This window comes from Penicillium canariense (assembly GCF_028826845.1).
Source record: "Penicillium canariense strain IBT 26290 chromosome Unknown utg000007l_segment0_segment0, whole genome shotgun sequence".
NCBI lineage: Eukaryota > Fungi > Ascomycota > Eurotiomycetes > Eurotiales > Aspergillaceae > Penicillium > Penicillium canariense.
In genome coordinates, this window is record NW_026622734.1 from 2,441,882 (window position 1) to 2,466,145 (window position 24,264).

At 49.6% G+C, this 24,264-nt stretch overlaps 9 protein-coding genes across 9 annotated transcripts; 7 read left to right on the forward strand and 2 right to left on the reverse strand.

Moving 5' to 3' along the window:
- Window positions 1-324: 324 nt before the first annotated feature.
- Window positions 325-4,196, forward strand: N7482_009897 (uncharacterized protein; the record flags this gene model as incomplete). Its single annotated transcript, XM_056692021.1, has 3 exons — window positions 325-666; window positions 722-1,963; window positions 2,025-4,196. The coding sequence occupies 3 exons, from the start codon at window positions 325-327 to the stop codon at window positions 4,194-4,196; spliced, it is 3,756 nt and encodes a 1,251-aa protein (XP_056539727.1).
- A 980-nt stretch (window positions 4,197-5,176) lies between these two features.
- On the reverse strand, window positions 5,177-6,966 carry N7482_009898 (sugar porter family MFS transporter; the record flags this gene model as incomplete). The annotated part of the gene is made up of 2 exons (XM_056692022.1): window positions 5,177-6,528; window positions 6,600-6,966. 2 exons carry the CDS (start codon window positions 6,964-6,966, stop codon window positions 5,177-5,179), a joined length of 1,719 nt encoding a protein of 572 aa, XP_056539728.1.
- A 908-nt stretch (window positions 6,967-7,874) lies between these two features.
- N7482_009899 (uncharacterized protein) lies at window positions 7,875-9,864 on the forward strand (the record flags this gene model as incomplete). Its single annotated transcript, XM_056692023.1, has 3 exons — window positions 7,875-7,919; window positions 7,983-8,113; window positions 8,370-9,864. 3 exons carry the CDS (start codon window positions 7,875-7,877, stop codon window positions 9,862-9,864), a joined length of 1,671 nt encoding a protein of 556 aa, XP_056539729.1.
- Window positions 9,865-11,824: 1,960 nt separating this feature from the next.
- On the forward strand, window positions 11,825-12,258 carry N7482_009900 (uncharacterized protein; the record flags this gene model as incomplete). The annotated part of the gene is made up of 4 exons (XM_056692024.1): window positions 11,825-11,911; window positions 11,978-12,076; window positions 12,146-12,196; window positions 12,253-12,258. The coding sequence occupies 4 exons, from the start codon at window positions 11,825-11,827 to the stop codon at window positions 12,256-12,258; spliced, it is 243 nt and encodes an 80-aa protein (XP_056539730.1).
- A 951-nt stretch (window positions 12,259-13,209) lies between these two features.
- Window positions 13,210-14,130, reverse strand: N7482_009901 (uncharacterized protein; the record flags this gene model as incomplete). Its single annotated transcript, XM_056692025.1, has 2 exons — window positions 13,210-13,917; window positions 13,978-14,130. The coding sequence occupies 2 exons, from the start codon at window positions 14,128-14,130 to the stop codon at window positions 13,210-13,212; spliced, it is 861 nt and encodes a 286-aa protein (XP_056539731.1).
- A 3,755-nt stretch (window positions 14,131-17,885) lies between these two features.
- On the forward strand, window positions 17,886-18,491 carry N7482_009902 (uncharacterized protein; the record flags this gene model as incomplete). The annotated part of the gene is made up of 1 exon (XM_056692026.1): window positions 17,886-18,491. One exon carries the CDS (start codon window positions 17,886-17,888, stop codon window positions 18,489-18,491), a length of 606 nt encoding a protein of 201 aa, XP_056539732.1.
- Window positions 18,492-18,880: 389 nt separating this feature from the next.
- N7482_009903 (uncharacterized protein) lies at window positions 18,881-20,610 on the forward strand (the record flags this gene model as incomplete). The annotated part of the gene is made up of 2 exons (XM_056692027.1): window positions 18,881-19,131; window positions 19,194-20,610. 2 exons carry the CDS (start codon window positions 18,881-18,883, stop codon window positions 20,608-20,610), a joined length of 1,668 nt encoding a protein of 555 aa, XP_056539733.1.
- A 1,000-nt stretch (window positions 20,611-21,610) lies between these two features.
- N7482_009904 (putative short-chain dehydrogenase/reductase) lies at window positions 21,611-22,556 on the forward strand (the record flags this gene model as incomplete). The annotated part of the gene is given in 5 exon segments (XM_056692028.1): window positions 21,611-21,653; window positions 21,719-22,128; window positions 22,141-22,233; window positions 22,271-22,441; window positions 22,494-22,556. 5 exon segments carry the CDS (start codon window positions 21,611-21,613, stop codon window positions 22,554-22,556), a joined length of 780 nt encoding a protein of 259 aa, XP_056539734.1.
- Window positions 22,557-23,495: 939 nt separating this feature from the next.
- Window positions 23,496-24,095, forward strand: N7482_009905 (uncharacterized protein; the record flags this gene model as incomplete). The annotated part of the gene is made up of 1 exon (XM_056692029.1): window positions 23,496-24,095. One exon carries the CDS (start codon window positions 23,496-23,498, stop codon window positions 24,093-24,095), a length of 600 nt encoding a protein of 199 aa, XP_056539735.1.
- Between the last annotated feature and the right edge of the window lie 169 nt (window positions 24,096-24,264).

A 24,264-nucleotide genomic window follows, 5' to 3' on the forward strand; every position in this document is an offset into this window, starting at 1 on the left:
ACTGAATGCACTTGCAGGGACGGGGCAGGCCGAGGCTTCGGCAGGTGGTTGACACTTTTCGCCGTGAATTCTGACAGGCCTACGATCACTCTACCGGCGCCTGATTGGCCTGTTCCTGCGAGGAGTTGCGAGATTTGCGGAGGATCTTCTTATAGGCCAACGCATAGCACAGACAGCATAACCCCGTCGTGGCGCAGAACCCCACTCAAATGCGCCCAGCTCAGCCGCACCACCCAGGTTACGCGCCGCCCTGGGCGATGTCTCTTCATTTCTCCTCAACTGCAAGATTGATCCTGGCCGGAGCCAGGATTGTGTCGCACCACCATGTCAAGGGCGCTGGCATCTGCATCGCGCCTCAAACCTCAGATTCGACTCTCGCAAGCCATTGCCGAGTTCCAAGCGGATCTGCCCATCGATCAAAAGATCGAATTTGATAAACATACAAGCCGCGCGTGCAATGCTCCTCCCAGTACCAATGATGTCATGCACTTGACTGCAGAAATCGACCAACAGCTCTCTAGGAAGCACCGTCGATGCCTTGGGACGCGAACTACGAGCTTTCTGCAATCTGTCCAGCAGTTTGCAGGTCTTGGAGATATCATTGTGGGAGGCTCACAGAATATGATTGCCTGTGGTGTTTGGACGTTGGTTCGGATGTCGCTGCTCGTTAGTTGCTCGATTGTTTCTTTCTAGATCAAGACTAACAGGGTTCACAAAATAGATGATTCTCAGCTTTTCATACTACTTTGAAAAATTGTCTAATATTTTTATGGCAATCGGCCGCTCCGCACCGCGTTATGAGAAACTGGCCCTTTTGTATCCTCGATCTGATAGTCTGCGGTCATGCTTATATGAATACTTCATCGTGGCTGTTCACTTGTGTCACCACATCGTGAATTTCACCAAAAAGTCTGCGTTTGGGAAGCTCGGCACAACGCTGAACGACCCGAAGTTGCAGGACTATCAGTCACAGCTTGAGTCATGGGCCAAGGAGATCAAGGACGAGGTTAACTACCTCCTGGCGCAAAGAATTGAGGAACAAGCTGATGCCCATACAAAAATCTTGTCAGCAAAGTTCCGGAAGTCAAGTTCCCATCAGCGTCGGATGAAGGAATATCTTCGTGCCCTCAAGTTTTGCTCAACGTATGACCACCTCACGCCATGGAAGCAAACACGAAAGGCAGGGCGTACATCCTTGTTTTGCCAATGCCCCGAATTTATGCAGTGGAAGAACCGAAAATCTTCAGGAACTCTGATCCTGACCGGGCCTCTCGGATCAGGAAAATCTGTCCTGTTGGCCAACATGGTTGATTACCTCAACCTGAGTTTCCAGGGGAAGGACAGTTCTGTGATATTCTTCTTTTGCCGACATGACCTCCCGGAAAGTTTACAACGACGAGTAATAGTGGGCTCGCTGACGCGACAACTGCTAGAACAAGCCTCTGGACTGCCAGAAAAGTTGGGCGATTGGGAGTTACCCGAGAATGGTGAATGGGAATTAATGCATCGCCTGCTGAAAATGGCGCTTCCGTCCACTTTCAAAGCCTGCTTGATCATCGATGGCCTAGACGAGTGCTCTGCCACGGTACGGACAAGTGTGATTGAAGATCTCCGGCATTTGCAAGACAGCTTCTCGATATTAATTTGTGTTTCTCTGCGACAAAAGCCTAGAAACCCGCTTACTGTCGACCAGGAGTGGAAATTTTTAGCCTCGATCGTGATTGCAGCGGTGCCTGATAATTCGACCGATATCGAATCTTTCATCGAGGAGGAGCTAGAAGCCCGCATGGAATCTGGAAGGCTAACTATCGGAGACCCGGCTATAATTCTCGAAATAGAAGACAGGTTACTGCAGGGGTCACAGGGAATGTTTCTTTGGGTAGCTCTGCAAATTGACAGTCTATGCGCTATGGACACCGATGAGGCCATCCGCCGCGCATTGGCTGATCTTCCTCCCGGACCTGTCTGCCACATTTGCTCGCATTCTACGGGAATCAGATAATACCAATCGCCCAAGCTCAAAGGCTTCCTACCGAAGAAGCATTTTCGAGGTTATTGCATCCGCTCATCATCCCTTAACTCTCGAAGAATTGCGGGAAGCCCTGAGTGTGATCCCGGGCGATACAACCTGGAACCCATCGCGACTTCTTAACAATATTTTTGATGCATTGACCTGCTGTGGAAGCCTTCTGACACTCGACGAGGAGGGATTGACCGTGAGACTCGTACACAGCTGTGTCAAGCAGTTCTTGATCGACTCCCAAAGCCCAGCGGACTGGAGATTTACGATCGCTACAGCACACAGGCGCATGGCCGATATAATTATCACCTATCTGAACTATGGTGTCTTTGAGACACAGCTCTCGAAACGGCCAGCCACACCCAATTTAAGAGTGGAATCAACACCAACAGCCATCATTCAATCGACTCTTGGATTTTCAAGTACGGCTAAGGATATTGCGGTCAAGTTACTTAAATCCCGGAAAAAGCCTGGCTTTGACATGGGCAAAGTCCTAGCGGAAATGAATGTTCTTCCACAGAACGAACCCGAGAACCAGTTCAGTTTTCTCTCTTATGCAAGGACCCACTGTCTGTTTCACGTCAGCCTGACCGCGAAAGAACCACAAGAGAAACATTTGCTACTCCGATTGCTGCATCGCAACATTCTGGATCTCGAAGCCGAGGATACGAGGCAGCCTATTCTGCTTTGGGCAGCTGAACATGGCCAAGAAGAAATTTTCCAGCTTCTACGTCAGCACGCAAATTGGGCTAATTTGAATACAGCCGGCCCTGACGGGCGTACGCCACTGCACCGGGCAGCTCTGTTCGGCAATGAAGTCGCAGTCAGGCACTTGCTCTCGCATGAGGCCTTGGACGCAAATATGTGTGATGAGAACGGCTGGACACCGCTGAACACAGCAATTCGATTTGCACCCGAGGCAGTGTGCAAAGCATTGATTGAGTGTGAAAAGGTCGACACCAATAAAAAAGATAGTTCCGGCCAGACGCCATTGCATGTTGCTGCTGGGCATACCGGGACCGAAAAGATCGTCGAGATGCTACTTGAACGGAAATCGACCGACCCCAGTAAATTTGATCCAGAAGGACGTTCGTCGCTATACAAAGCATTTGAAAATCGCAACATGGGCGTGGTTAAGGCGATGCTGGAGTCTCGAAGGGTGCCTCCTTCACCGACAGGATGGGGAAATGCGAGAAACGCCCTTCACGATGCGGCAAGGCTTGGAGATGCAACTGTCACCAGACTCTTGCTAGGCTTCCAGGAAATTAGCCCGAACAAAAAGGCCATTGATCTTATAACACCTTTACAAGAGGCAATTGATCATGATGCTGAAGAAGTGGCCATGATTCTGATTGATTGTGAGGATACTGATGTCAATGTGAAAGGACTCGACAGCCAGACCCCATTGCACAGGGCTGTCGGGCATGGATCTGAAACGATTGCCCTTCGTCTCTTGGAGACTGGGAGAGTTAATGCCAATATTGAAAGCTCAAGCGGGAGCACAGCTCTGCATATGGCCGCTGCGAAGGGCCTTATCAAGGTTGTCAAACGCATGCTTGAACTCGAGGGCGTTGATCCGAATCACACAAACAAAAAAGGGATTACTCCACTTCATCTTGCCTTCAAACATAATCAGCACGCTGTTGCTAGAATCTTGGTGAACTCACCGAGAGTCAATCCGAATATTGAAGACTATTACGGCAAAATGCCACTCGAGTACAGTGCCTTACGACTCTCGACACCCATAATGCGGCTCCTTTTCAATTCCGGGGAAATGTGGCAAATAGGTGCTAATGTTGATCTCAATTGGACGAACGATCACGGCCAGAACGTACTGCAGCGAGCCATCGCATGCAAGCCAAAATCTGAGACATTGGACCTGCTGCTACAGTTGTCTGATGTTGATGCTAGCCATACTGATCAGGATGGTCGAACAGCTTTGCACACGGCTGTTATATATGGAAATGGAATCGAATTCCTACTTGACTCAGAGAGATTTGATGCTGTTTTGGATTGGAGGGATTGCAATGGACATACCCCTCAGGATCTGGCAGAGACTTCGGGAAATCCACGGATTGTTCGGGCGATTTCTTCAGACAACGCAGCTGCAAGGGCACATATAAGAGCACATGCGAAACTGAATATCCAGAAGACGTTCTGTCTCTTAGATCTTTGAGTGCTTATTGTGTATTTTAGTATTGCACATACTTATTATTGTTGATAGGGAGTCTGGAAATACCAACCCTTGTTGATGATCAAAATATACCGGGCCGCATGTCCCTAGGCGGGCGCGGCCGTCACAAAGCTACCGACGGATTCAGCAGCCGATGCATCTTAGATTTGGATCCGCAATAGTAAATAGTAATAACAATCGAAGAAATGACAGAACGCTATCATTAATTAAATCTACCCGATTATGTTTTCGATCCTATCGGCCTCGGTACAACTTCGGCTTTCTAGCGGTTGACCTTTACGAAAAGCTTCAACTTGTACGAAATAATGAATTACTTGATATTCTGTTTCCGCTTATGTGCCGCTATATCAGAGAGCTTCTTTCTTTGCCGGAAAGAACCTACGCAACGATCGTGAACAACCCATGGACTGCCAACACACAGGTATTGACAGAGCAGGATGACTTCTGTTTAAAATCATTTTTTCCAAGGGATGATGGCAATCAGCTATGTGATTCCAGGGAAATTTGAGAGTTGGTATCAAAGGATTTGGAGTTTCTACGGCAAAATCACACCAAAGGAATGAACGGATTCTCCGGTGGGCCCCGATATTCGACTATATCTGTGAATAGTAAATGGACAAGCTACATAGAGGACGCCTGATTGATTAGTTGCCGGTGAAGAATGGGAACGAAGCTATCTAGAACGGACCATCTATATGCTGTAGGGATGCATGAGACGGAGACTACCGTAAAAGGATCATGATAGGCGATATGCTCACTAGACTTAATTTTTGTTTCGTATCCACAGCTCAAGACTTTTATATTCGCAAGCTGTTCTCAATACCTTCAATCATTTCCGAGCGCCTTGTACTCTGGGAGACCTGCTGCCAGAAATGAAGACCAAAGAGGATTGTGAGAGTAAAGGAGTACACCTCCATATTTGGTCAATGCCAGACCGACATAAACAACATCGTAACCATTATTCAGGCCTTGATCCTCTCCTTACGGACATCATCGTTCGACCCAGAATTATCCCCGCTCTCAGAATGAGGCTCACCAACCTGAATCGTCTGCATGGCACGAGCAATACGAGGCGGGTCGAAGATGCTCTTCGACTGTGCGAAAATTTCATCAATTTCCTCCAGGGAGCGACCCTTTGTCTCAGGGAAGAAAAAGTAGACAGCTGGGACGATAGCGGCATTGAGCACAGCGAAAACAATATAATATCGATTCTCAATGGTGGCGAAGCCAACGGGAGTTACCTGAGCCAGCAGGAAGTTGAAAGCCCATACGGTAGCGGTAGAGACAGCGCTAACAGCGGCGCGAATTTGTAGTGGCGCCATCTCAGTAGCATAAAGGAAAGTCAGGCCCGAGTAGCCGACGGTAAATATAAACTGAAAGGCGTAGAGGAAGATCACAGCGACTACAAGTGCGCCAGAGTTTCCTTTGGTAGAGGTCGTGCCGGCCAGAACTGCCATACAGATAGACATAGCTCCTGCACTCCATAGCATAAGTGGTCGGCGACCGAGGCGATCGATCGTGAAAAATGCCAGGAAGCCACCAAAAGGCTGCATCAAACCAATAGCAGCAGCGAGAATTCGGGCCTTGACGGGGTCCATGCCGAGATACTGCTGGAAGATAGTTGTAGCGTAGTAGGTGATCAAGTTCACACCACACATCTGTTGGAACATCTGTCCGGTAGCAGCGAGGTAGGTGCGGTGGAAGAGTCGCTGTTTTCCGTTTGTAAACATATCCGTCCATTTTCCGGATCCACAATAGGCGAGAGATGCCTCAATATTGTCGATACTCTCGGAAACAGTGCTAGAGTTAGGGTCGGCCTCGAGCAATGCCCCCAACACTTCACGCGCCTGATCGACTTGGCCAGTCTTGATAAGCCAGCGAGGCGATTCGGGGAGAAGGCAAATGAAAACCATCGCAGTTGCAGAGAGAATGGCTTGGAAGACGAGTGGGAACCTCCATGATACCGAGTTATCCTGCACAAAGTAAAATCCTAGGTCGATCCATAGCGCAGCGGTGACACCAACCCCGACGAAAATACCGTCGGTGACGACATTAGATCCTCGTTTGTGTGCCGGGGAAATCTCTGACTGCCAGACCGGTACAGTCGCAACGTAGCCACCGGTTCCTAAACCAAGAATGAGACGGGCGATGATTAACTGAGCGAAATCGACAGATGTGGCCATAAGAATAGCGCCGATGATGGAAACTAGGTTTGTAAAGAAAATAACCTTCCGTCGTCCAAGAAGATCGCCTAGGTAGATGCAAGAGAGGGCGCCGAAAATACCGCCGACTGTATATAGTGCAATCACAGTGCCTATGGAGATCCTCATGGGTTAGAAAGGCGAGTCTTAGAGATATATACGTGATAATCGATAATTGGCTGACCTTGTATCTGTGAGTTTTGTTGTTGTAGTGCCCCGCTGGTGTGGAAGGTGTCCATTCGCGGGAACTGGCTATTGAACGTATCCAGGGTCAAAAGACCACCAGCTACACTCATATTGTATCCATAACAAGTAAATGTCGGGCATACAACCAGCATGACGACTGCCCGCAGGAGGGAATTACCCTGCAGGCCAAGATATGGTTTCCACCCCATAGTAGCGATACAAACACCAAACCTCCCACAAATAATGGAGTATGGAAAACTGCCGGGTTTAAAGTCAACCAAAGTTGAAGACGGATAGCAGCTTGATAGGCGACCGTTTGATTTTTCAAAGAGAATGGATAACGTGATATAACAGTGGTTGGCCATTGCTGTGCTGAGCCAACCCTAAGTACGCCCTTCGTCTTTCGGTGCTCGCCGCTCCCCGTTGATCAACAGAAATTGGCGTGGCTTTGGAACCCACCTGAGCCTCGTAGGACGCATCGCTTTACCCCACATCCGATGCCCAGCCCAGCAAGCCATGCGGCTACTTGACATGCAAACCCCAGAGTTTGGGGTTTGATTAGTGAATTGGATCACAAATCTGGGGGTCTACATTTCACCTACGATGGCTAATGCTTGAAGATCATCCGTGCTCACTGCAAGCGATCATTCAGGGGAGCGTCCCCATTGTTTTCTCTCGCATCCGCCGTCATTCCCCACAAGTCCTACTGTGGGGTGCGGCCGGTACCGCTTGACCTCGGTAAAAATGTACAGTCGCAAAGAATTCCGGGGATAGAACGATGTCGGGATTATTATTTCAGTGCTAATATCAATCATAAATCCTGTCTGTAGGGAGCATTCGTGATGGTTGGCAGTCCCAGGTACATTCACGAATAGACTTTAATATCCCAGAGCAGAAGAGAATGCCGCAAGGTTGTCCAAGCGCACTTGGGCACAGGCAAAACGCCGCTTTACCGGATACGTCACTACGAAGGCCGACACCGGCGGCTCTCATCTCATCTTGGGGTGTCGAAACATGGAGCGGTAACTTACCGCTAGCAAGGAGTAGGTCTCACAGGAGACCACATGTGTTTAGTAATTATTACTTTGTAACTACAGACAGAACTCATCTGTGAGCCTAACAGCTAGTATACCTGACAATCTAGGCAAAGTGTGGTTGCTAAACTTAAATCATATTCGCTAGTAAAATCCCATCCCTATTATCCAACACACGTCATCTCGATTCCTCTCTGTTTCTCTTCTTTTGAGCGACGAATAACGACATCGAAAGAGCAATGGATCGCGTGCCAAATGAAATCTTGGGGCAGATATGCCTCTATGTACGTCGCTACTCGCCCAAATTGCATACCTTTTGTTTTATCCGTGACGCTCATGACCATTAGCTCCAAGGCCCTGAACATGGTCCATGCAGAGATCTATCCTCCCTGAGCTGGGTCAAGTGGATCTGCTACAATGCGGCGGCCCCGATTCTCTATCGAAAGCTTACTCTCAAATTCTGGGATATGGAAAGCCTGTAGGCCGCCGTCTCGGAGGTAACAGAGGATCCTCAAGGACGCCATTTTATGAAATACGCCCGGAGACTTTATGTTATGTGTCTCAATAAGGAGCAGCAAGGGGGAGGAAGAAGCCTTCCGGTGGAAATTGGAGCCTTGGGCAACCCATCTGAGAACCGACAGAGCGCCAGCCACGAGAACTAGCTTTTTGGAGTATTAGTTGACCAGTGTTAATCCGTGTGCGGGTATAAATGTCCTCATAAATAACCCCGGTAGACTTCATCGGGACAGAAGCTGGGCACCACTCAAGTCTCTTATTGCTTACCTTGATTACCTGGAGCAGCTTGACTTTATCACAACCAATGAGTTCACAAGTGACTTACAGCAAGCTATATCCTATTATCATCCAAATTGTAGGGTGAATATTACGTGGCGACAGGCGGTGGGCTACAGTGTTCTTGGTACAGAAACTAGAAAACAGCTCAACCACCGCGAAACTTGGAGCGACTACGAATTCGATATCAATGTTCTTCAACTACCCGGTCTACATAGTCTCGCTGTGACCCTTATCGATAGCAAACGCCTATCAGCTGGACGCGAAGACCTCGACGAAATGCTACCTTTTCTCGTTACCGCTCCAGGACTGAAGCATCTTGACTTACAAGGCCAGATTGACCACCTCGGGTTCCCCCTCGCTCGGCTAAGGGGAAAATGGCAAGGCCTGATCGATGCTCGCCCACCCTCGCAAATATCTCAACTAGAATCAATTATAATCTCCGGGTCCGGACCACGTGAAGATATTCTATTCAAATTGGCTGCTGCTGGCAATCTTTCCAACCTTCGAACAGCCGTTCTTGCGAAGGTCTATGAACCGGAGAATTTGGCGAAAGTCGCTAAACTATTCCCCAACCTTGAGCGACTCTTCATCGAACCGAATCCCAGACGTCGGCGCTGGATCCACCTCAAAGCTGATCACGACGATTCAATCGCCGCCATACGAGCATTTCGACCATTGAAATATCTTTGTCTCCACAGTCTTCGCAAAGTCGAAAACTTTCATCGAATCGTCGAACAGCATGGCCCGTCATTGAAGGGGCTCATTATCGAACCCTCTGGTCCGGCTCATTCACAATACCCCAGACTCGAAGTTTCTGACATCGTCCAGCTGGCGACTTGCTGTCCGAACTTGGAAGAGCTACGTCTTCAGGTTCAAAGGTCAGTGGGCAGTCAAGCAGAGTGTGAATTGTACAAAGCTCTTGGGGGATTCTTCAACCTTGACAGCCTTGTATTGGATCTTCAATTCGACGCGCGAATAGAGCCAGCACGGCGCCACCTTGACATGGAAGACCCGACTGCCCTCCGAACAACATTCATGAATGCGGCCAGAGACGAGAAACTTGCTCTTGGTATTTGGGCCATGATAAAACTCAACAAGGCTTCCCGCCTGCAATATCTTCGTGTGGTGCCATTTGGAAATGAACGGTTCCCCGGAGAAGAGAGTTATCTACTCTATTGCTTTGCGCGGTCATTCCTAGTCACACGATACAACTTCCAAAATCCTGCATCCCCAAGTGTGGAGGAAATTGGGACGAGAGCGCGGGAGATAGCACGAGAGAGAACAGAGTCGAGCGTTTATTCTGATGAAATCGATGAGTTGTCTCTCCCTGAGAGACTCACACTACTTCTCCATGATATCTGGCCACAGGTGCCCGAGCCATGCGACTGGCGTTCTTGCTGGACTAGCTTTCCTTTTGAGACAGACACTACATAAAACTTGCTGCTTATCGTGACCTTTGACAGGGAATGCAACATCAGGAAATCGGCCTTGATGTTCTCAGCTAATCAGCTGGTAGTATTTTAAAGGCTATTTATCTGTTTATTCTCGTGTCCCATGCCCATCTCTGGGTGTGTCCAGACTGGTCTGGGATAATAGGGCGCAGGAAATCAAGTTCGAGGTTGAGATACACTATTTGATTATGGTAGACATGTCACATATCAAGTTGTATCAACAAAAGCATGAACATGAAAATCAGCACTTTACGTAGTATCAACACGATCTTCTTTTTTTGGGCAATTCCACCAGTCCCAGGTCTTCCATTCAACGCCAGTTTTAAAGATCTTAATAGCATCATATCGTCGAAGCTTAATGACGTCCAAAACTGTGCTTGTCGGGGAGCCTTGAAATGTATCTCAGGAGGGGAACGCAGACGAGCCAGTATCGGGGTGCAGTTGGCAGTTGGTTTCAATACCACTCGCACTGCCTCTGGATGAGCGAACAAACAGGATTGATGTCTCCGTGGGGCTGGCGGATTGGAGACGTGAAGGACGACGGGGGGCCGAGAGAGGCTTGGGCTTCCAGACTCCCCTAGGGTCTGGATGAAGAGAACCCATCTCTCCCCGGTCAGGTGTAGTCTCGAATCTTATACCGCTGAGACTTTTTTACGCGCTATCATTCCCCTTCTTACTATAGTTCCTGATTTCTTGCAGAATGCACAGTCAGAGTTCATTAGTATTTTTATTTACTGTGTAACTTGGCCTCCTGAGAGACCCACTATTTTTCAGCCGCTGAAATTCCTCAACATCAATCCTACACTGTGCGTAACGTGCGTTCCTGTTTTCTTTTTAGAGCTTGAGTCTCTCCGCCATACATGTGACACGTTCGCTACTATTGGGTATTTTGAGGCTAGTTTGTCAATGCGTGTATTAACCGACTATACTCCCTACTATCTTCAGTTCGGTGGATATTGTCATCCGGCCGATCGTTCTGTATCTACTCATTGGTCTCGCGTAAGGGTGTTTACTCGAAAGCTTCTTGGCAATGGACGCAAGGAACCCTTATCGTATATTAGACGCGTACGGCCTAATCAGGAAACCCTATCAGCACCTGCTCATCTGCCAGCGATGCCAGTGCATCACTTAAACATAATCCCCCAAGCGAATGAAAAATACAAGTGAGCGAGATGCAAAAATTTTTCCAATGAAAAATTCCTACCACCACCCGCCACAATGGGAAGTCTCTATATCTATAACTATTCCTCCACGGGTGGCCTGCGGTCTGGGATTTGGTTGGGTATCCGTGCATGCACACGCTCGAGGTGTCATCAGCAGTATCCGCACCGCCAGCGGGAAAAGCGCGTGCCATGGGCATGGTTACCAAGCGTGGTTGCCCATAACACTCGCCCAAAAGTACCACTCTTTAGTCACAGTGCCATTTGGCGCCCCAACCGTTCTAATGCAGATTGTATTGGCATTGGGTCGATTAGGAGGCAGTGCAAATGTAACGTCCGGAATAGCCTGGCAAATAGGAGCGCCTCAAGGAATACTATCATTTTCTATCTCTCTCCTCAGGCTCAGCTGATCTCACCCTTCCAATGACCCTCAAACACGCTGGATCTTTACCCGGGTAATTTGCCCAGCCTTGCCCCGGTACTGCCTGTTTTGGCAGATTGCAGCCATGGCTGCGCGATAGCGCATACTCATCCCTATTCATCTTCCCAGAGCCGATACATGTTCGGGCATGTGGTATAGGTGTTTTACATGTACCAGAATTGCATAGCTCACTCGTTCATGGACACAGCCCCTCAGTATAAATAGAGCCATATGGTCGCTTGATGTTGGGAGCAGTTGGACCAACTTTCCTAGTTCAAGTTGAAGAGACCAACAATTCTCTAACCCTGCCAAACAATAAGCCCACTCGCCAAGATCTACTCTATCTATATACACCCCCGAAAATGCCCGACTGGTCCGACGCTGCGAGCCACGCCCACGGCATTATTAATGCCGGCGTGAAGATCGAGGGCGCCTACGCTACCCACCAGGTATTCCCATATCGTCCTCTCCAAGGGATGTGTATATACTCCAGCTGACTAGGGCGGATGGGTTAGTGGAACAAGGCCAAGGTTGCAGCAGCGAGGGAGGGGGCCAAGTACCCGGACGGTAAGCCTCGCGTCAACCAATCGGCCCAATATGATGCTGCGAACCCGGTAAGAGTCGACCAAGTTATGAGTAGATGGTCTCAGTGGCTGTTGCTTAAGAAGAATATGTGTCAATAGACCCTAAAGAATCTTGACAACAACAAGGATCTCTATGAGCGTGCGAACGGGGTAAGGTATCCCGTTCCCTGAGACGGTTTCCATGTGACTGACTGGTCTTGGTGTAGAAATGAATGTGAGCTATTACCACCAGACGGATATTAGCCAAACTATATGTGGACATTCCTTGGTGGCCTTGTATCTCTCTACCTTATTATTAGTGTTATTAGAGACCCTTGAAGCTGGTATAAGTCTGTCACGTCCAAGTACGAAGAGACAGAGGATCAACCAACGTAGTGGCATCCAACGAAGGTATCGAGGCCAGAGAGAGAATAAGAGAAGACAGTATCTGTCTGGAGTTCTCTTGTGGATACCTCCTTTCTGCCCGATCGGGCAAGCTTGCCTCATATTTGTCGGAACGCAGCAGGATAGGTGGGTACCCGGACGCAGGATATACTAGTGGTGACCAGCCGCCGGCTTCAGTCCCAAATCTTAGGACCGTCTTTGGTCTTTTTTCGAAGTAGTTAGGACCGCAAGACCGGACCGGAGTAGTGGTGCGGTCCGGTCCCTGGTCTGGTCTGGTCCTTGCTGAGGTCTAGACCAGCCTGCCCATCGGAATCCAACCCGCTATCACGTCCAGATCCATCGAGGTAAATAAGGTGGTAGGACTTGAAGACTGAGAGGTTGTCAAGACATAAGTCTCGTAACTCAGCGTTCTGCTCTTTAGCTTTCTGTTCAACGGACGTTCTGGACTAGCCCTTGGACGTAAGGACTTTGCTAACGCTAGAGGCTATTTCAAGCATCTGGAATTCATCCATAGAAAGATAGTCATTGTAATGTGCCAGGAAGCAGATCAATCAACTTGTGCATTTCAACGAAAGTATCCAGGCTGAGGAAATTATTTTCAATGTTGCTTACGCTTAGACTAGAATCTCGTAGAACGGAAGCCAGGGCCTTGAGTAGTTGACGAGTAACTTGGTCAATGAATACCTGCCAGTCTTCAGAGACTGGTGGTGCGAAGTTGAAGTTGGGGCTGTATATGGTTGGGGGCAGTGCTAATCCATGCGCGTGCCACTCGAATACGCTCAACCGTTGAGCCACACATCCTGGCCTGTCCCGTAACCGTAAGGAATCCACGAGTTATTGAAATACTGTTGCAAAACGGTCTGCTCATAGCTTAAATCATCCACACAGTAGCCCCCGCCACTAGGCCCAATATGCGCACAATGCACATCGGGCCGGTACTGGACCATATGCTCATGAACCTCACGACAGAGCAACGTATTCCGACCAAGCTCATAACTCTTGCCAAACCGAATGGACTGGGTCAGGAAATTATAGCACGCGTCGTTATCACTATATTGCTGGTCTGATCCCGTGCAATACTGATCGTGGGTGGCGCATATAGTCTTGGCCAGCAAGTCGGACACGTACGCGACCGCTTGGTCAGAGGAGGTTGCATTGATCTTGGTCGCAACCCCTTCGATCAGGAAATCCAGCAAGTATTCGAACCAGCGAAACACGGCATCGTACTGGGCAATCTTCCCGTCCGAGTTGAATTCAATCCATGTATCAATGGTCACAGGGATCAGGACACCGAAGGTGGTGGCGTTGAATGTCACAACGGTGGTCGCAGCGGCGATGTTGTCATTGGCAGCAAATTGAGTGATGCTATAAGAAATCGGGACACCGACAAGGCTGACGTGTACTGGATCTGCGAACAGGCCGAAGATGTACTCGCGGTTGAGCTCGTCGCCATCGAATGTACGAGTAATGTCAACGCGACCTTGAACCTACCACCAAAGAAATTCAGTACACCTCATCACCGATATGGGGGGTTGCGGAATATTTACGTCAGCCGCGAATACGGTTGATTGATTGCCCTGGGTTTGGTTCAAATTTGCTGGGTAAAGAAAGGAATCCCAGAAGTTTTTCTCAAGCGTCCATAGCTGGTCGAATGTAAAAGTTGAATTTGGGGGCTTCTCCTGGAGGGGGATCTTTCCCATCGCAGTGGAAAATATAGTTGCACAAGCAAACCCTAGTGCAATGCACCAAGAGCTAGATAATAGCCTCATTCTGATATCTCACCGCGATAGGGGCATCAACTCTTGCTGCGAATACTGTTTGGAAAATGATAATACAAGAGGGGAACTCCGTTTTGGATATAACTCAATCAAGTTCCACCCAGCACATGAACATTCCTCGTTTGTTTACACCCTTTGTGAGGCGTCCAATCATCTTGGCACTCTACATTGAATGCTCGAATTCCGATGCTTCAGTTGAGGAAGGCAAAGCCGAGCACTATCTATGATTGGGCTTTGCTCTGCGCAGGATGAGCTGCACCTGGGACAACTTACATTCAGATGAGCTATAGCTTGCACATGCTCGGCGAAAATATATTTGCATCGTAGAAAATAATAAATACATTTGAACACCGGGTAAGTCGATTATAAACGCCAAAAGTTATGGTTGCTTGACAAGAAGCAATTATGTGATGAACTATGTCTTCTAATAGAATAATGACAAAATAGAGGACTATCCCTGCTTGCGAGAAGCTACGCAAATTTTAGCCAAAAAGATATACCGGGCGATGGCCGTAAACATCTGCGACTCGGCCCCAGAATAGCATCAGACAGGCGAGGGAAATTTTGTACATGGAAACGATGATTTCCTGACGGCTGGATGGGATATTCAAAGCCTCACCTATTGAGGGGAGGATAATAACCACGGATTGGACGCAAAGGACCTTTGAATGTACATTAGCAAATTAATCATAGCGGAAGATGAATGTTAACAAACAGTAAAAAAAGCCTGCGCTGGCCACAGTACCAATCAAGAGCACACTTTGTATTCTCGATAAACTAGGGTAGATGACGGTCTCGCCTGTTTCCCGCGTTGTGCTTCTAGCTTCAGCGTCGACACCATCATCGGAAGCGCGAGGAGTTTTTATAGATGGCATGGATGAACTTGATGTTGTAGGTATTCTCAGAATCTGAGGTTGAGCATGATACAATAGGATGCAATTTAAAGTCGGGCAGAATGCTTTTTTCCCCCTCTTTAATGTTTTGGCCCCCTCAGGCACATGATTCTGGTGCGTATTCTCAAAGGTGGGAATCGGCTTCTATTTCGGTCAGCCCGGAGGGAGCCCCCTTGTTCTATGACTGACGCCACTCAGCCTTTCTAGCGCCAATGAGAGGGTGTCTTACTATGTTGATGTCTCAACATGGTTGGTAAGGCCCACAGTCTCAAGCCTACCACATTGTGTAGAGAAACATATTATACACGACAACAAAACCAGTAATAATCTTACTGTGCAGAATTGATAATATAATGTAACAGGGTATATAAATTAGAATAGTTGACAATAGAGAGGCATCGCATGCCTAGGAATTACTGAAAATTTCAATCACACCATCGCGAAAATTTCCGACTATAGCGCTCCATGGTGGCAGTTCTCGTCATTTTGGCCTTGTGTTATGCCTTTGGTACATTTTGGCCATACCCAAACAAGGGAATCCAGGAACCACAGAAAAGGAGGAAAAGCCGCACAGTCCTACCTTCAACAAGACCACCACCGCCAACCGAACCTCGGGGGCATCCTCTCCCACGACTCAGCCTCGAGGTCAGACTTACATGGATCTATACCACAAATTGCACAATCTTGAAAATACCCCGATGTTTTGTCGGTTGCCTACCAAACTTCGGTGTAGTTGTTGTATAAAGGTCTACTCTTTGAGCGAGGCCAGCAGGGAAACCGGAGTATTCTTGACCTCAACAAATATGACCGCGCTACTTTGGAAGCATTTATGATCGAGTATCAAGAGGAGGTATACAGCCGACCCACCCTAGGAGGAATAACCCTATCTCGAATGACTCGTGGCGAGGCCAACCCAATCATGACGATGTCTGACTACAAGATAACGAAGTACTAAGCTATTGGGGCTCAGGTCTGTCAAACCATCTGTCAGGGGTACAGAATGCTCCTCGACTACGACAACGCACGCATGCTTAGACCTCGGCAAAGACCGGGTCCGGTCCCAAATCTTAGGACCGGGACCGGGTCCGGTCTTCAGTGTTTCTTAAAGTAGTTAGGACCGGACCACCGGTCCCTATAGCCCTACGCGGTCCCCGTGCGTTCCCCCGGAATTTCACAATTCTGCCAAGACCTTCCTATTTAGGCTATATGAATTGATTAGTTGGCAGAAATACTATATTTCCTACATAAATAATGTATAAATCATATAATTTTCTATGTTTGTCTTGTTCGTAGGACCGCTTGGGGGGCTGGGACCGTAGTGGTCCGGTCTAGACTGCGCCAAAAACCGCAATTGGGGGCAAACCTTGCCCCCAAAAACCAAACCGCAATGGTTGCGGTTTTTAAAACCAAAAACCAAACCAAACCATAAACCATTGCGGTTCCCCATTGGGGAACCATCAAAAACCATTCTTACATAAAATTACATAAAATTGCATAATAACTAGTTATAAACTAGTTAAAATAGCTTAGTAATTAAGATGTAGCCAATAAATATCGATAGAATATTATCCACGTGATATTTTAGCCCCGCTTTAAAAACCATTGGGGCCCCAAGAACCATTGCGGTTTCTAACCTAGAAACCAAAAACCATTGCGGTTTCTAGAATTAGCCCCAAAAACCCCCCCAATTGCGGTTTGGTTTTTTGCGGTTTTGCGGTTTTGCGGTTTTTGGCGCAGTCTAGTCCGGTCCTAGGAAAGTTGGGATGGCCCTAACAACGATATGGATCCCTTTCTTAAGGAATAGGTACATTCTATGTCGACTGGATTGTAGCGTACGCTTGATTATTCGAGTAATAGAGTTAGGTTTTTTTTCTCCTTTCGTTCACCCTCCACCTATTTTATTCTCGTCCCCATATTGAGTTGCGCATAGACTCTTAACTCGATACACTAGCATAGCGTATTGATACGCCTCGCCCGTTCCTAATCACCCACTAGCTAGCGGGTCAGGCGGGCGATCTAAGCTTAAGACCCGAGGGCCGACCTAGAATAGCGTTCCCTACAATCTAGGGGGTAGGGTTAGATTTTAGGGCTATCTTATTCACAATCCACCCATTCTACCTACCTATAACACACTACATAATATACTACCCTTACCTTTTTACCTTACCTAGACTAAAAAACTCAGGATCCGAGCGAGGGCGAGTCGATAGCTTAGCCAATCAAGTATATCCGAGCGTAGTCACAGCGTAACAACTTCGGCGGTGGACCTAGAAGGCGATACGCTTCCATCGTACCTCCGAGTGCTACCGGATTTCCATGTTCTCCTTTGTACCACACATGGTTGTTGCTACACACGACAAAACTTCTCCCGCCATCTACTACGATAGCATCGACTTAAATGCGAACAGTGGCAGAGAATCGAAGAGTCTCACCAGTTAGACCCGGTCGCCGCTGCCAGAGAAGGTGTGGTGCAGCCACAAGACGGTACCAACGATATTCGCGGGGCGATGCAAAAACGGGCGGATGATTTGCAGACTCCCACCCCTCCCCGGGTCAGCGTATCCCTGTCCAAAGCTGAAGCCAGAATGGAGGAACGTGCATTTTAAATCCCACGGACTGACTTTGCGAGTCATCTGAATTTAGCCTCTTCAAATATCTTGCTCGGGTCCCCATTCTCTGTGAACTGCACATTTCGTGAGAATAATGACTTCCAACATCCTCAAGCCGCTGGCTGTTTTTTGCAGCAATCCCCAATCAGCAAGACATTTTAGCTCAGTACGCAACATGTCCGAATCAGGGTTCTCGTCTTACGGGATTGATGTGACTTCATCCGCTCATAGCTTGACGGTGATCGAAACTACATTTGACATGACCTTGCAAATTATGCACGGCTGCGACGAACCCACAACGGTAGCCATGACTACTTGCGAATACCCGCCCTCTACCAGCAGCAAATGGCCCGAGGAGCGTCTCCGATATTACCGAATAGATGCTGGAGTTGGCTCTGGCTTTATTTCCGAAATCAAGGACTGTGCTCTGGACCATGGTGAGGGCGGCCTCGATTCAGTCGATATCCTTTCATCTTTTCCGCCTCGTGTGTTAGAAAATTACCTTATATGGATGGAAACATGGAGCGAGAACTGGCAGGAAAACCACGACCAGACTGGAGACTACTGGGGCAGCATCTTTCGTACGGCAGAAGAAGAAGTGGCCTGGAATGTGACCGGGTATTTGCTCGCCTGGCGTATTGCGATGTGCCCCGAGGCGGGCGTGGTGGAATATTCCACGCGGCAGTCGCAGTATTTGCTCGAACCAGGGGCAGAGTTGAGTGTCACGATACAGTTCTTGAAAGAGCAGCTGCATGTTTTGGAAATGGGAAATGGATCATAATCTTTGGACTGTCTCTCGCATCAAACCCTGCTGCTGGCTACTCGCATCTATTTTTGATCCATCACACACAAGGACCCGAGTATAGCATGAAGTGACTACAGTCAAAATTGGTGCATTCCCATGTCCATTCCGCTTGCCGAATTCTACCAATTCTACAATTCTAGAATGATGCCAATCCCAACCCCAACAAGCTTCCGCGCCCCCACTTTCAACCGTGGCTGAACCCACTCGGTAAAGCATGGATCAACCACGTGATGGCGCACCGGGAAAAAACTCTACTGGGCAGACTCCTGATTCTTTCTAAAATCCAAAGCGCTGTCGTTGGATTCTTCTAGAGGCACGATCCGATAGCCGTGCTACTCACCCTGTTTCTTTAAGACATCGTTGTGATGGTTGCTGCCGATGCTGTGGCTTCTTTGGACGGAGCCAAGACCAATGAAGACGTCCAGAACACAGACCACCGCGGGTCTGTGACCAACGAGGACGATCGTGAGTTGCTGAAGCTTGGCTACCGCGCTGTCTTGGCGCGTGGATGGGGCACGTTTGATAACTTTGCCTGCTCATTCTCTGCGCTGTACTGCATCGGAGGCATCCGGGTGCTGTTCTACATCGCATTGAGCGCAGGTGGACCTGCGGCGCTGTAAGTCGACCGATTTCCGTTTCATGACGGCTGCTCTGACAAAGTGCTAATGCTCCGTACAGATGGAGTTCCTGGGTTTCCGGTAGTATCCTGTCGATCATCACGGCTGCCTGTCTCGCCGAAGCGTGTTCTGCCTATCCTGCCGCCGGATCCATTTACTACTGGGCCTTCCGATCCTGGGGAGGTGGACGCCTAGGACGTTTCGTCTCGTTCATGGTTGCCGCGTGGACACTCGTCGCGTGGACGGCCTTCTTGGCGAGCGATTCGTTCGGGGTGGCCAACTACCTGGTGTCGGAAATTATCGTCTTCAACCCGGAGACGAGCTTCCCTCACGACACTTCGACTGGCCGTGCGCGCGCGGTTACTTGGGCTATTTCGTTGTTGTTCCTGGCGATCGCCACGTCGCTGAATTTCCTGCCACCGCGCATGTACGCGTGGGTTTTCCGCACCGGTTTCGCCGTCATCGTCATCGACATGCTGCTCAACTTCATTTGGCTCCCGATTGGCGTGTCGAATACCTATGGCTTTCAGTCTGCCGACTTCGTTTTCACATCCGTGTATAACGGGGGTGAGACAGCTCCCAGCCTTAATTGGGTGCTGTCTTGGTACCTGGTTTCTAGTTGTCTCGTTGGCGAAGATGCGTCCGGCCACGTCGCCGAGGAGACTATCTCGGCCAAGAAGGCTGCTGCGAAGGGGGTCTTCTGGTCTACAGTTGCCTCTGCGCTGTGTGGATTCCCAATCATCATTCTTTTTCTCTTCTGTATGCCCTCGATCGAGACGTTCTACGACACCGCCGCGCCCCAACCGTTCATCAACATGTACGCGTTGGCGCTGGGACCTCATGCCCACGTTGTGATGACCATCGTGTCTATGATCGGCGCCATCCTCAACACTTCGATCTCCTTGGTAGCGGTGTCGCGCCTCGTTTTCGCCGTTGCGCGTGACGGCGTCTTCCCTTTCAGCGAGGTGCTTTCCCGAGTTTCCAAGGCGAAACAGCCCCGCAACGCGGTCATCTTCATTGCCGCCATTGCGGCGCTCCTTCTTTGCACCCAGCTGGCATCCCAGGTTGCTTTCTATAGCTTGGTCTCGACATCGGCAGCTGGGTCAATTGCCGCGTATGGTCTTGTTGGTATTGGTCGCGCCTTCATCACCCGAAAGTCCTTCTGCCCGGGGGTTTGGGATCTGGGCCGGTTCGGTGCGGTGGCCGCCATCGTCACATTTGTCTGGAATGGGTTCGCATTCGCAGTCCTGTGCGCACCGCAGTATTCGGATGCTGCGATTGATGAGGACTCCAGCCTGTTCAACTATGCGATAGTCATTATGGGTGGAGTCACTATCCTCGCACTGGGCGAGTGGTACCGCAAATCGAAGCAGGAATGGTTCCAGCATCTGAAGGTCAGCGACTCGGCATCTGAAAGCGATGCCTCCGTGGAGCGAGATGTGGTTGCCGGCATATCGGGCAAGGAGAGCGCTGTCTAAGAGACGTGGAATGCCCATTTGAAATTTGGGCAGTGGTGTCTCCTCACCGATGAGGTAAGAGACAAAACGAGGTGGATCTACTCGGCTACCGGCTTCCCCGGCAGCCTGGGTAAGTATTCCTGATGAGCACGCATGACGGGTGTTCGAGGCTTTGCTGCAAAGTAAACCTCGTTCTGAGATATACCGTTAGAACTTGATCTGGACAATACCAGCGAAAGGACATGCCTGCTTTATTTTTCCCTTCTTCCCTTCTGTCACCGTCCGTGTCTTGCCTTACAGGCGCGACCTGGGCAGATGCTACTGATGGCTTGTAGATTGCGGTTTGCTGCTGGTCGGGGGGAAGAGATTCTTCCCCCCGACTCCTTTACCTCGTGCTTGTCTGGTACACACGCCGCCCGATTCTACTTGCCAGGCGAGAAGTCTGTGGCCAGTTGGACATCGCAAGATCGTGGTGCGATCTCTTCATCCGGAGTACCTGATGCAGAGAACGCCCTGCCCTTCTGTGTTCAGACTGGTGCCAGTCGATGTTCTTCCAAGGCCAAGACGACATGGGATAGGACCGAGCAGCAAGCCGCTTTAGTTCCGTAATTCTCCTCGTAGATGTAGTTTTCGACTGCGTTCTTCTGACTGATGATCCCATGCCTATGCGATCGTGCGCCAATGTCCAGGCATTGTGGTGTAATGATTCACCCTACAACAATGTGAGATTTTGGCCAAGCGAACAACAAAGTCCAGTCCAGCGAGTCGATCGACCGAACGTGATGTAGGCATGTTTGCCGTCAGGTCGCTTCCCGTAGAAGGTACCTGATCCCGCACGATGTCGGAGGGACCACTGATCATTGCCCGAAACGTCCGGCATGTTGCAAGCTGTTGCGAGGGGTTCTTGGCCCAACGTCACTCTCCCATAACTGTCCTCAATGCACTTTGGCTAACAAGGCTTCTTTAATCAATCATATTCCTCTATACTTTTCCCACTTATCCTTACACTGCAGAGCGGTAAATGGCGTTCGCGCGCAGGTTAGCGATCCTCCCAGGAGGCTTAGGTAGGGACCGAGGGCGCTCATAGCCAAGTACCACGAAAGAAGAGTTAACTCTAGGCTTGCGTTAGGCGGACTTGGGTCAAGCATAGGCAAGAAACTGCGGCAGCAAGGCGTCCGTCTCGCCATTCTATATGCTCCATTCGAGGCGGCTCGTCGGGACCAGCTACTTGAAGAGGGCTATGGCGGCTCTAGCGTGAATGACATCGACACATATGAATGTGATATCACGTCCCCTGATTCTGTTCAATCTGCATTTCTCTCGCTGCAAAAAGACATGATTGCGCCGGATTCGTCGACCTGGACGGAGAGCGCGTTCCCCAGTATCCTGATTAACACGGCAGGTTATGTGTCTCTGAGCGACATGGAAAGCACACCTCCCGAGGAGACGATGAAGCATCTGACCACGAATGTGTTCGGCCCAATGCTCTGCTCGCAGGCATTCGCGAACCTGTTACTTTGCCGCGTCGAAAGTCGCGGGGTCTTCGACTAGCCCTCCGCTGCCGGGCAGGATCGTCAGCATTTCTTCCCAGGCGGCACACGTGGCGCTACACCGGCACGGTGCGTATTGCGCCTCCAAAGCCGGGTTGATGGGATTGACTCGCAGCATGGCATCTGAATAGGGAAGTCGTGGAATCACCGCGAATACCGTCAGCCCCACGGTTGCCTGGACGGCTCTGGGCCAGAAGGCGTGGGGAGAAGATTCGGTGCGAGAGACCTTCTTAAAGAACATCCCGACCGGCAAATTCGCCCTTCCTGATGAAGTTGCAGATGCGGTCGTATTCCTGTGCCAAGTAAGTAGTTTTCTGGAAATGGACTTCGTCACGAAACTAAGATGCTACATAGGATTCGAGCGGCATGATCAACGGTGCAGATATACGAGTCGATGGCGGCTTCACTATTCGGTAGTACTTTTCAACGTCAGTTCTCTTTAATACAGATGAGCCTTCCTTGTTTGAGATAAAAGCAAGACCCCATTGTAGCTTGCGAGCCTGCTTCCCTCTTGGGTTGGTCACCCAGGTAGTTACGGGCCACGCACACCCAAAATATGCTGCGTGCATATGGACATCATGAATCGATCGTCTCCAGGCCAGTGTAAGAATGGCGAAGAGGATATTGAAGCAATAGATACTCTTGATATCGTCATGCGGGTCATTGCCTTGTCCGGATCTTATCGCTGGTCCCGCAATCCCTCAAACAGATGCTCGATATGAGCATCCACTATGCCATGAGCCTAGCTGTCTTTCTGACGTTTCCGTCATGTTGGTGTTTCACTTTTGGGTTGGGAGCTTTGTATCTCATTCTCGTAGAGTAGTTGCAGTAGTTCCATCCGCGCTGAGGTGTGTATTATCTATCTTATTCGATCAACGAGACCGAGCATGTTCCCGAACCCGAGCTAGGAGAACAAGCGCATTCGGATCAGTTCGATGCTGTCCATAGTTAGCACTACCGTGGGCCTGCGACCTATCAGGGCCAAAGTACCTTAGCTTCAACGGTTCGCTATTTGTTGACCCATACAAAAGCGGCATGCTGCTAAATTACATTCCATGGTACTGAAAGAGCCCCCCTGTGAGATGACTTTCTCTTACTGGCTCAGTGCCCCAGTTCTTTCCCGGGGACTGGCGTCGCCCGCCCCCGCCACTCAAGAAGCTCGCCGCACAACATGATGTCAGGCGAGATCATGTCTCGCCACACCAAGCAAATATATATGGAGAACAACGATGGTCTAGCATCGATGATCCATCACCTACACCTTCGATCTATCTTCGATCTATATAGCCAGAACAACCGTGGCACGACCCAATAGCTCCGTTTCGCACCTGTCATCCAGCCTCCCCGTCCCCCAAGATGTCCGATTCTTACAGCAGTTCTTCGTACTACTACAGCTCAACGAGCAACGGAGGCGATGGCACGACCACCACTGGCCACCGGTATTTAACGACCTCGGTCACCAAGCCCGACGGCACGACCGTCGTGCGCACAGCCCGCCAAGATCTGGGCCAACCCACCGTCGTTGAAGAGCATCGCTACGACAGTACAGGGGAGGAACAGCTAGCGCTCCCAGGACCGGGCGGTTCGTCTGCAGGTGGAGTGCGGCGAATCACAGATCTCGATGACGAGACGTCCGGATCATCCACTCTCGAGGCCGGAAGTGTGTATGGCAGCGTAGCCTCGCCTCATTTGGAGGATATGGCAGTGCCATTCGGGACGAGGGTGGTGGATGTAGACACCGGTGCTTATGATGAGCATACAGATTATGATACTGGCCCGACGACGCGGCATCACCGGGAGGTGCGGGATGCGGCTGGGCGCAAGTTCCACCGGGATGTGGAAGTGGATTCCTCGGGGTTGTCGTCGGTGGCGCATGAGCATCGGCAGTATGACAATCCAGAGACTGGGACTCAGTTGCAGGCGGATGCTGATGTCGATGTGTCAGAGGTCATTTAAAAAATGTAGATAGTATGTGGTAGGTTACCGGAACGTCATTATATCGTTATATACATATATAGTTTGTGACCGACATATACAGGAGGCTGTATGAAACATCCCATGAAGGTAGATGGTAAGGTAGGTCGAACTGTGCACGAGCTCATCCTTGACTTTGACTCATTGGGAT